Source organism: Chinchilla lanigera, unplaced genomic scaffold (genome assembly GCF_000276665.1).
Source record: "Chinchilla lanigera isolate Chin_1 unplaced genomic scaffold, ChiLan1.0 scaffold00089, whole genome shotgun sequence".
Taxonomy (NCBI): domain Eukaryota; kingdom Metazoa; phylum Chordata; class Mammalia; order Rodentia; family Chinchillidae; genus Chinchilla; species Chinchilla lanigera.
Genome location: NW_004955490.1, coordinates 3,030,759 through 3,043,042, shown reverse-complemented (window position 1 = coordinate 3,043,042; position 12,284 = coordinate 3,030,759). Strand labels below are relative to the sequence as shown.

Genomic DNA, 12,284 nt, shown 5'->3' with positions numbered 1-12,284 from the left:
GTGTTACACTATTTCAAAGTCCTTGGGAAGTTTTACTACTCCAGTTTGGAACTCATGACAAACAGGATGCACACAAAATGCAGCATAAAGATGACCTTAACATCTTCAGTGAAGAGTCAACTTGTTTGTAGTTTTGATTTGCTTTTAATGACAAGCTCCTTCAACCAAAACTGATGAGTTGGTATGAGAACAAGGACACAAAAGGGGCCTTCCAAAACGCTAACCAAAGGATGATTTCTCTGCTTTGAGGGACAATGGTTTTACTCCTTGGAAGCCGGATATAAAAAGATGCAGATTACACAATGTGGCCTTAACATTGTGTTAAGATTGTCTTAACATTATATAATCTATAATCACATTGCATACTTTAAGTAAATGGAAATGCTACAGCATGCTGCGTTTGAAGGGCAATTTCACTGAGCACTGAATTGAAAGTATTCTTTGATATGGCACAAATAAAGCCTCTATAAGGTAAACACAAAAGCACTTTCCACACACTACTGCATTTTAAAATAGTTAAGTTTATTGTCAGCGAAAAGATAGGCACAAAATAGATTTAAACCTGCTTAACTTTATTGGAACTAGCTCTGCTGATTACAGAATGGGATCATAATCATTATGGGACCACGTATATTTTAAACTACAGATAATTTTTCTCTAGCCATCTGCCCACCCCAGCTATCCATTTTACACACACATGCCATTAATCACAAGAAACACCAGAAGGAGGTTTGATAGCTCCATGTAACCCTTCGTTGCTACCAGAATAAACACTCCTGACACTTGCCCTACCGATGATAGATGACACTTGAAAGATACATTTCCAAGGATCTTGATGGGCTGATATTGGTGACAATTAGCCCATAACTGATACCTTCCTTTGAAAACACTCAGTAAAATGACATACACTGCAAGTAATACATTCCATATGTAAATGGGCATTTGAGATAACACAAGATGGTTTGGCTAACATACATGAAGTTAGTGCATATGTATACACTTTAAGCTGCTGCAGTATTTAGGCTCTTCATTAAAAGTAGTTTGTACAATCAGCTTATTCATTTTCTAACTTATACCCACCCAACAGCATAACAAAAAGAGAACATGACATGTCCTTTGCTATGTTTCTTATGGCAGATGATGTCAAATATTTCAGATTCCTGCTGTCCCATCACCCTAAAGCTCAAAAGCAGCATTAAAATTAAATCCTTCATTAAGACAAAAATCAAGATACATGATTTTAAAAGAAAGTTCAAGCTACTTTTACTTCCAAAACATTAATAGAGGGGTTTTATATCAAGTAAAGGTCAATCTAATTAAGTTCTCCTATACATGGGACATTGGGGTACAACTGAACTAAAAGGTCCCCATAGACCACCAGGCAGTACAGGTTAAGACAACAAGGTTACCCTCCCGCCCTGAGGTGCCAGGAAAATGCATAGATAGATGGGAGTTCTGGAAGATCCCCCAAATATTACATCCACAGTTGCATAAGGGTGACTGACTTGAGATTTCCCCCATAAGCCTAAATTTTTGAAATACTTACTAAAGATTTTCTAAAAAGGTGGAATCTATCTTCTGTACAATAGGATATACTGGCATGATCGTCTCAGTTGCAAAATGTTAATTTAGCAAAATACCTAGGACTGAAAACTGAGCAGAGACAAATTGCCACTGGTATGGAAGGGCAGAGAAAATTCTGGAGAGTTCAAAATACTACTTAGGCAAGTATTTCTTCCTTCCCATAAAATTCATAAAGCCTAAGGAGATGGAGGTCACATGGTGTGGAATGTGTATTTGTCCCATTGCAGAATATGATTACAATCATGGCACTCAGAGTCAGCAAAAATTCTGGCAATGAAGTCTGGCAATGAAAGGTTTATTTTTATTTATTTGCTCAGATAAAAAGTAACGTCCTGAAGATTACTGTTTTTTTTTTTTAATTTTTTCTCCTTATGACTAAAGGTCATATGAATGAATATTAATACAACTGCATGCTGAGTTTCTACTTGGAATTCATTTGACAACTGAAGATCACTTCATTATTGAAAGTGTGAAAACACTGGCTAAAAATTGCATTGTTTTCCATCTTGCCCCCTCCCCAACACCAAATAATTCCTTTGGAAGATAATTAGAAACTACGAAAAAGTATTGGTAAATACACTATTCTTATATTCACAGGGGAACCCTGTAAGAAGACCCGAGGCACCCAGTCTCAGAGAGAGAAAGTGAAGTTGATTTCTTAGGTGGATATTTCATATGACTCAGTGTTGAAATGGGATAAGGAAAGGGAAAACCTTGTACAAGGCACTGCAATAGAGACAAAAGAGGAATTCATAACCCTGGACAAACTATTCAAGCCAGGGATACTTTGTAAGTACATGCAACCTGGACCATGAAGATGCCTTTTCTTAAAACAGGCTCTTCTTTTACCTCTAAAAGAGTTCCCCCCAAAAGGATGATAATTGGCTGAATAAACACATATGCTGTGTGATCTTGAGAAAGCTACTGACCCTCTCCAAGTCTCAGATTCCTCATTACTAAAATTAGGAGATAGGACTATATTGCTAAAATTCCTTCCTGCCACTATGGCTCATGACATAATCTATCAGGCTACTCATCTATTAATCTGGTTTCTAACTAACACATCCCTAAACCTCTAACCCTCCCTTACCTAACAACCCGCTTCCCTTCACCCTCCCTAAACACTTGGAAATTGATGCTAATGACACTATATGTGTATTTATCATTAAATGAAGGGGAAAGAAGTGACACAGGGCAAGGACCTGTGGCAATTTGCATCCCTCTGGGACACCTTGGAGGCAGCCCTATGGCAAGTCTTATGGCCCCAGCTTCCTTTGGTCCCTACCCACATGCATATTATCACTGCTTCCCAAAGGGATCCCAAGGTGGAATCACTGGTGATGAAAAGAGGTAGTTGAGGAGCCCGCTGCAATCAACCACTCCCTTGACTGCAGCACAGTACTTTGGACTTCTGATGCTACTCTCTTGGGGGTGCAGTCACATATGCCTTTTAAGACACCCTAAGAATTGGAGAAAATTAAATCAGAGGCGTTATTTTAAAGTAGTCACCAGAAATTCAAAGCATTCAACCTGTCAGCAAAAATGCTTCCTTGCTTTGCAAATTACTGGCCATTGGAGACTGGTGATGCAGCCTGTGAATGTACATCATAGAAGGAATAAACACTAAGCTGACTGAGCTCAGGAAAGGTAAGTGAGCTGTGCTCATGGCTACACCCAACTACAGAAGTCTGCATGTGGCCGCTCATGCAACTTTCGAACAAGGCCTACGATGTCTAACTCTCCAAGACAGAGGAAGTTATGCATCACTCAGTTAATTTACTTTCTTAGCATCTGAAAGCAATATATTAATTATCCAACTGCATAAATTACTCCAGAGTACATATATGAATGTATGAACCTCCAAGAGGGAACCAAAAGAATCCACTTCCAAAGCACCACTGAAATGAAGACAAACGCAGTCTATTGGGATGTGGGTAGCTGGCCGCTGGGAGGGAAAATTAGCTCCAGCACCCTTCCATATCCCAATACTCTCTACCTTTTCTCCAGCTTACACAGCTCTTAAACTATTTGCTTGCATGAGCCCATGGTGAGAGCTTTCTGTGGCTGCTGCCTAGATAGTAACTAGACACAGAGAACACACACTTAATCTCTCTCCGGCTCCCCACTTCCAAACTACATGTTACACACTGTATTCCACACATACTGTGCTCTTCAATAAAAATGATCTCAATAGAAAAATTGAAATAAATTTAAGCCCATTGAAAATATCAACGCATATCTACTTGTTAATTGTCCCAATATTTGTATAAATCCCAACAATAAACTTCAGAGCACATTCTGATTAATCTATCTTTTAGAGGTATTCTCTATGTATACCAGAATAGACTGGAGTTCATATGGTATTACTTAAGTATTATATTGTCCCAATAAAAATCCCTTTAAAAAACATCCCCTCCCCCAACCCTTGTCATCACTCTCAAAATAAGAACAAACAAAAGGGGAACATCATTAAAAGCATTCTTGCTGATAAACTGCAGCTCTTGACTGGGCCATTTAGATGAGATATTCTACCATCTCTGCATCAGGCTCTTGTCCCAGGATGTGGATAGCAGTTTTTCTTTCCAGAGTACTGCAGTGCAAAACAGGGCCATCTGAAAGAAAATGAGGGGTTAAAAAATACTTAAGGACAAGGTAAAAACCCATCTTTCTTCAAACACAGTGTTAGAACTCTCATGAATCCAATGGCAAGTGAGACTTGCCTGCTACCCTCTTCCCCACCCTGCATTGCTTTACTGGAAGAACAGTCTCTCGTACCTGTTTCTATCTCAGTGAATAAAAAGAAGTCATTTATAGACTCCTCTCTTTGACAAATCCCTTTGGAACATGAAAAACTCAGTCCAAATGAATAATTTTATCTAAATGGTAGGCACTAACAAATCTGTTTTTTTCTTTTTCTTTCTTTCTTTCTTTTCTTTCTTTTCTTTCTTTCTCTCTTTCTCTCTTTCTCTCTTTCTTTCCTTCTTTCTTTCTTTCTTTTTTCTCCCCCTGGTACTGGGAATTGATTCTCAGGACACTCAACTACTGAGTTACAACCCCAGACATTTTTATTTTGAGGCAGGGTCTCACCAAGTTGGCCAGGCTGACATCAAATTTACAATCCTGTGGCCTTGACCTCTTGAGTAGCTAGGATTACAGGGCATGGGCTATGATAGTCCAGCAAACAAATCTGTATTTGTGGGCAGAACCCAAAGCTGCCTTCTACAGAAAATAATTATTACCTGTGCTGTCTGGATTGCAGGTCAAACTTGGTACAGACAAATGGTATGTTCCAGAACCACTTGTTGCTGGAGTTGCAAGAGCCTCAACCTGAGCCAAAGCTGGAGCTGCAGCTAGAGTTGGAGTAGGAGTTACAACTGGAGCTGGAGTAGGAGGTGCAGCTGGAGCTGGAGTTGGTGCCTGAGTTTGAGCCTGAACGGAAGCCTGAGCCACTGCCGGAACTGGAATCGGAGCTGGAGCTAGAACTGGAGTCGGAGCAGCTGGAGCAACCTGAATAGCAGCAGCAGCAGCAGCAGCAGGAGCAGGAGCAACAGCAGCAGATGCAGAAGCTGGAATCTGAGCAGCAGCAGCTGGAGAAACAGCAGCAGCAATAGCAGCAACAGTTGCTGGAGATGGAGCAGCAGCAACAGCAGCGGCAGCAGCTGGAGTAACAGCAACTGGAGCAGCAGCTACCACAGTGATGGTGTTGGTAGCTGCACTGGCAGTGTTGGTGGCAGCAGTGACAGTGATGGGGGCAGCAGTGGCGGCGGCAGCAACTGGAGCAGGAACAGAGAGGGGAGCAACAGCTGCTGTTTTGTTGGGTTCCGTTCCACGTTCAGTTTGAGTGCTGCAGTCTCGGCTGCCTGTCTTGGAGTGAGCTGAGAGCAGGGGAGTCGAGGGAGGCACAGGCGAAGGAGTGGATGACACAGACTCTACACGGTAGTCTCCACCCAGGAGAATACCTACAAATGAAGGAGGAAAAAAGGGCAGAAACCAATAAGTGATTCCAATCTAGACACCTGAGTGGCTATTATCCCTTGTAGAAGTTCAGGAGTAATTTGAATGGCTCTCAATTCTTTACTTTTGTCTCCACTGAACCAAGAATCATGTACTTCCCACCATGCTAAAAGTTGCTTTGAAACTTGAAAGATCCCTTCTGGTCCTCATTATTCAAATCCCAGAAGTACATATTAAAGCTTTAAGTGTCCTCAGTATCTGTTTTATTTTTTCAATGATGGGTGAGCTCCACTGGATTGTCAGAATTTTTCTATTTGCTTCCAGCTATAAACACCACCAAACATTACCAGAGAGTTACTGAGGATTACGAGTGGGTGAAGAAGTCTGTGGACACATGGGTATGCTAATAACTGTGGAATCAGGCCTTCCAATCATGTCCATTGTTCCCCTAAATGTTTTTTCTAACAAAAGGACACTAAAACTACCAAGAAAGGTATTAAAGATAACAAAAGAGCTAAAATAAAATTATATACACACACACATATATAGCATGCTTCCTCAGACTCTAAAAATGTGCCTCATAATATCTACAGTGTTCCTTGAGGTTTTGATTAAAGGGGACAAAATGGACAAGAATGTAATAAAAGAGTACACTCTGTTCTAATATCATAATAGTCTGGTAGCAAAACCTTGCCACTAGGCTCCACTTATCTTAATGCTGGAATTTTAAAATTTTGAATAGCATGAATGCTTACATGGGCTTTGGACAAAGGTCCCACATGGCAAAGGCCAAATCTGAGAAAATCGCTTTTAAAATTTATCTTCCTTTGTGCCCAAATAGAACTTGAGATTCTTGTTTTTTTGGAGCTTTGGCCTCAATGTTCTCACCATGAGACCTCACAGGCCGGAAGAGCTCCTGGATATGAAGCTAGCCCCTCAGAAGGACAAAAACCTAATCTGGCACATTTTTCTCTCTAGAATCTGGACCACTGTCCCATTTCTTTGCTGGGTGGGACACTTTAAATGAGTCACTATGATCTTCCCCTGGCTGCAAATTACCTAGGCTCCCCTTCCAGCTCTTGTCATCTCTCTTCTCTTCCATGATGGGCACTCCAGTCAGGGTGGATGAGTGAGACAGCAAGCCTGAGCTGGCATTAGAAATGGACATCAGAGACTTCGCTGGCCGCATGGACGACAACTGTTCTGTCTTACTCGGTTCCTTCCGGGAGCGTTGCTGGAGTACTTTGATCATAGCATCCTTCTCAATGATCTGAGCATGGAGGGTCTTGATCCTAGGAGCCAAAGGCAAAGAGCATATGGAAAGTTTAATGCTATCTCTGTGACAGTAGAACTCTTCAACTACATAGTGGTTTGACTTGAAGACAATGAATTTTGCCACAGGTTTTTAAAAATGTCCTTCTGTCCACCCAAATGGATACAACAGAGCATCCAGGAGATGCTGCTTTCACCTTACAAGGTCAAAATAAAGTCTTAGCACAAAGAAAGGATGTATATGAGGGAAGCAACCTCTGAATGCTCCACCACCTTCAAGTAGTAAGCCAACGATCCTGAGCTTCAGGTGCCCCACCTTCCAATGTGAATGGATGAGAAACTCACCGTATCAGACTTAAGAGTTAAGAGACAATTCTAGAAAGAGTTAAGAGATAGTTCTAGAAAGAATGCACCACTGTAAAAATGTCACCAGTGCAGCTCGTTCAGATGGTAAATGAGAAGCAGGTTGGAAGGCCAGTGAACAGCAACTCTATTTGGAATTTTACAATGGAAATGATCAAGGTAAGGGTTGACATATCTCAAACACCAACAGGCTGGCAGGAGTGAAGGTGGTGGGGGAAGCCTGCGTGATTTGGTTCCCCAGTTTAGCATAAAGATGCTGGTCCTTTCCTACTGGCCTATCTGGCCTCTATACCATCTTTTCAGATCCACCAGCATGCAGATCAACATTTTACCTGCCCTCCATGTCCAGACAACGCTTGTTGGCCATCAAGATTTCTTCCTCCTCTTTCTGGATGCGAGCTTCCAGAGCTGTGTCATAACTTGTGTTCAGAGAGTGGCTGATGACTGTTGTATCCCTGGGGAGGACAGCAGTGATAAGGATGGGCAGACAACAAAATCAATTAATCCTATCCTCCCTCCTAAATCAAAGGAGGCTTTTCTAGAAGACTATAGGCAGAAATCAATCTTGTTAGGAATGGCTGGTTTCTCGGTGATTTACTGGTAAAAGCTTCCAAAATAGGAAGGTTCAGCTTGCAGTGTAGAAGAGTTATTGGCATGAATATGACTATAAAAGGACTCTATGGAATGTGCAGAACTGGACAGACATCTTCCTCAAACTTTCTGGCAGATAGTCCTTTGAATTTTTAGATCATGACCAAGCAATAGGAATACGTACATATTTACTTTATTCTCACGACAGTCATGGAGGGAAAAGATAGATTTTGAAAGAATCAGAGGGCTACTAAGTAGTTTATTGTGACAAACTGATATCAGTAACTACACCTGAGCACATGAAACAAACAATAGACACGTGAACAGCTAAGATTAGGTTGGTCATGTGAGCTGAAAAATAGTGGCACTACCCAGTGCCGCTCCATTCCTTATCCAACCTACATCAGAAATATTCTAGCACCAATCAATGAATCTATGCTAACTACTCTAAGTGATTACTCTCTTGATAGAGTCTCAACTGTATAACAGGCCACCATGTCCCATCTGAAAGTGTCTCAGGTAGAAAAAAATAAAACAGTGTCCCAGGCTATTAGCTCAAAGATACAATTAATAAGGAAAAATGTGTGTGTGCATAATGGAAAGACAGAGATAGAAAGGGACAGGCAGAGATGAAAAGAGGGAGAGACAGGTATTGAGATTAAGGAGAGTATTGATGAAATTACATAGGTCTCCAGGAAATAACACAATACACTGTGAACAACGAACTGACCCTGCTTCACTGTACTTCCTACGAGAATGAGACGCTGTTGGAGAACTCCAGGCACATTTTGCTCTAGAATATAACCATGTTCTCTCAGCTTCAAGACTGTGACCAATGCCAATGGCAGTGAAGTGGGCAAGGAACAAACAGGTGGAAAGCTGACGTGAAGGATGGGGAAATTTTGCTGAGCCTCTGGAAAACCACTGCTCTCCCAAACACTAGTACTTTATATGCACGGCCGAAACCATTTACTGGGATGAAGAAATAACAAGAGCAAAGAGGGGGAAGGATACAATTGGCCTTGTCATTTGCTAGATTTTGTCAATATTTGTCAAAATATTTTTAACACATAAGAATTCTATACCTAGTCTAGTGTAGTTCACTTGTTTGTAGTCCTTTTGGATACTCCAGGAGGAAACACTTCATGGTGCTTGAAAGCAGGCTCTGACTATTGACAATACCAGGTCAAGTCCTGGTTTCCAAGGGTTCTTTCACTAACAGGCTTTTTAACCTCAAAAAGTCAGTACCTTGCTCTAAGCCTCCATCTCCTCTTATGCAGAATGTGAATCTTAATTCCATCTTCATTTCATGAGGAGAAAAAACCAAATGTGTGCATGTAGAAACAAGTAGCATCAGGCACAGGACAAGCACGCAACAAAGGCATTTATTATTAAGGAAGAGGCACATAGAGGGGACAATATTATTCATGAGAGGACGGCTTAGAAGAATGCCAGCCCTCGGTATAATCCTGGAAGTGGTTCCTGCACTGCAGAGTGCCAATGTGAACTAATGGCCGAGGCTTTAGAACCAGGCCTCTTGACAAGTGCATGGTGTCTATGGTTACTGGGTCTGGAACGTACGGTTTATCACTGGGGGAACTGGTGCTGGCCTACTGCCACTTTCTTTGCATAAAAGCCCATTTTGGGTACACAGAGCCCTGCCAGCTAATTGATATGGACACTGTGAACTCCTCAGGAATGGAGTCTGTGAATATGGGGCACTCAATGAATTCCTACAGTGCTGCCAGGATAGCCTTCAGCATCAATCTTCCTTTTAGAAGACTAGAGTTACTAAGCCAATGGCTTAGGAGCAAGCAAGCACAGTGTTTGATGGAGCAACTTCTAATAGCCTCAGACTATCCTTCAGAGCATCAAAAGAGAGATACTGGCTACAGTCTGAAAACAGCCTGCAAACTCTGAACTGCATATCCCGAATTTGCCATTTCTCCCATCTCAAATTCTTAAGGAAACAATTTCTTCAATGCCCCTCAGTCATCTTCTCTCTCCTTCCTTTCTCAGATTAAGTTATTCCAAGCATAGCACTCAAATTCCTCTCTAGGTCACCATGACCTGCTAGTTAAAATACCTATTGGCCATTTAAAATTTAATTTCATCTTTTCTATGGGCAGCATCCTTTTATTTACTTAGTACATGAACTCTACTACAAGGGAAGCACTATGCTTCAGATTACCAGGAGAGGCAGAGTGGTGAGACCAGTCCACAACTGAAGGAGGCTTACAAGGAAGACAAAATAATTAACCACCATAGGAAAGAGTTCGGACTTATATTCCAAAAGACATTGAAAATTGGGACTGGGGATTTAGCTCAGTGGCACAGCTCCTGCCTGACAAGCACAAGGTCATGAGTTCAATTCCCGGTACCAGAAAAAAAAATAAAAAACAAAAAAAAACCAAAAAAAAAAAAAATTAAAAAAGGGACTGGGGATTTAGCTCAGTGGCACAGCTCCTGCCTGACAAGCACAAGGTCATGAGTTCAATTCCCGGTACCAGAAAAAAAAACAAAACAAAAAAAAAAAACAAACAAAAAAAAAAGAAAATTATTAGAATGCTTCTTTCTTTCTTTCTTTCTTTTTTTTTTTTGAGACAGGGTCTTTCCATAGCTCAACCTGCCCTTGAACTCACTATGTAGTCCAGGTTGGCCTCACCATAAACCTCCTGCCTCAGCCTCCTGAGTGCTGAGATTATAGGCATGTGCCACCACGCCCAGTAGAACTTTTTAAGGGGAGTGACATGATCTGCACTGGGCTTTGGTACTTTAGGACTATCTCTTGCTGCAGTGGGATGGAGTGTTTAAACGAGAGAGACACTGGAATCAGGTAGACCAGTAGAGGAGCTGATTGTAACAATCCCAGCAAGAGATAACGAATACATGAACTAGTGAAGTGGGAACAGGCTGTAAGAGGTACAACTGATAAAACTTGGGAACTAATTCAGTGCAAGTGGTAGGGAAAGGAAGGAAAGAATGGGAACTTTATTATATCAAATTCAAATGGCTAAGGAAAATGGCATAGCATTTGCTGTCACAGGAAATGATGGAGATGAGGTTTGGAAAGTGCTGTGATGGTTTTTGGTTTTAGGTACACTGGAGTGAAAGTGTCTTCAAAATAGTCATTTGACAATATCTAACAAGTTGTTGGAGCTTCTAAATTTAATATTAGAGACATTAGAATCACTAATACCCAATCACTATCTTGTTTTTATTACAGAGACGCTATAACAGAGGATAAGATAACTAAGATTGGAGAATGAGAAGAAAGCAGAGGACGGAACCGAGAGATGCCAACAAGGAAGGAACACACAGCCACGTGTAACATATGCACTTCTAACACCTTGCTCCTTTTCTTTATTTTGTCCTATCCCAGATTTACTTCGGCCAAAATAGAAATGAAACACTTAAGTTCAGAGAAAGGTAACAAATTGAATTGACTCAGTAAATGCAAAATCATAAACTACATGGTTAACTGGGTGTGTTATCCTGTGATCCTTTTGCTGCTCTTCCAAGTTAAATTCACTGTTTGTAAGCTGAAACTCAAAATCTGCATTGCCAAATTGGGTCTCCTGTGATTGAACAGAGATTCTTACTTGGTAATGATATACATTAAGCATCTAGAGGAGACTCTCGAGGGACACAGCAACATGGAGCTGTAATGTAGACAATGTTATCTCATTATTTATAAGATTTCGAAGTGAGCCTCAAATAACATCTTACTGAACAGCTAATTATCCCTATTTTGTCATCCTTGAGGCCCACCATGTTTTACAGGCAGCAGAGTATACCAACTAAGTTGACAAAAATGGAGATTTAAATCCTGGTTCTTGTGCCTTTTAGTAGTCATGTATGATCTTGGGCAAATTACTGAACTCCTCCATGCTCAGTGTTCACCTTTGCAATACCTCAAATTATTGTGAAGATAAATAATAAGTGTAAAGTGCTAAGAGCACCTTGTATATTAAGCACTACATCTTTGAGAAACTTCCCATCATCCCTTTAAACAAAGGAAATAATTTAAGTACCAAATACACATCTGAAATAAGCGAAAATTCCCTGATTTACAGATTTACTGGTTACTTCTTCTGTCTTTTTCCCTCATTGCCCCGCCCCCGCTTAACTTTTCATCAAGTTCTAAGCATATAACTGACCAATATCATAGAGTTGGTGCATCTGATACCTAGGTGCACCTCCGGATGAAGGCAATGTCAGTACGCTGCATTTCAATGAAATGCCCATTCTTAAATCCTCTATGGTCAAACCTAACTCTTCACACCCCAATCCTGCCTGAAATCATTAGCCCAACAGCTTTCTGAAATCATTAGGTCAACAGCTTTCCCTTTGACAAGAGGTGCTCCAGGGAATCCAGGCACATAAAGGGGTATAAACAGGCCACCTTATATGCCTTCTCACTCAAGAAATTTGTCTTTCCTTATGCTAAAATCTGTGTTTTATTATTAACAATGACCCTAAACTGGAAACAACCCAAACATCCATCATCAGGTGAGTAG

At 41.0% G+C, this 12,284-nt stretch overlaps 1 protein-coding gene across 5 annotated transcripts in view; it reads right to left on the bottom strand.

Annotated features, from left to right (window-relative positions):
* Nucleotides 1-501: 501 nt before the first annotated feature.
* Nucleotides 502-12,284, bottom strand: part of Amot (angiomotin) — a 76,643-nt gene continuing 64,860 nt past the window's right edge. For all 5 annotated transcript variants that reach the window (XM_013504541.1, XM_005404628.2, XM_013504539.1 and 2 more), the window contains 4 exons: nucleotides 7,506-7,628; nucleotides 6,598-6,830; nucleotides 4,824-5,543; nucleotides 502-4,196 (listed from right to left, as the gene is read on the bottom strand). In XM_013504541.1, the coding sequence (XP_013359995.1) occupies nucleotides 4,099-4,196; nucleotides 4,824-5,543; nucleotides 6,598-6,830; nucleotides 7,506-7,628 (1,174 nt within the window). In that variant the 3' untranslated portion in view covers nucleotides 502-4,098. The remainder of the gene's footprint in view (nucleotides 4,197-4,823; nucleotides 5,544-6,597; nucleotides 6,831-7,505; nucleotides 7,629-12,284) is intronic.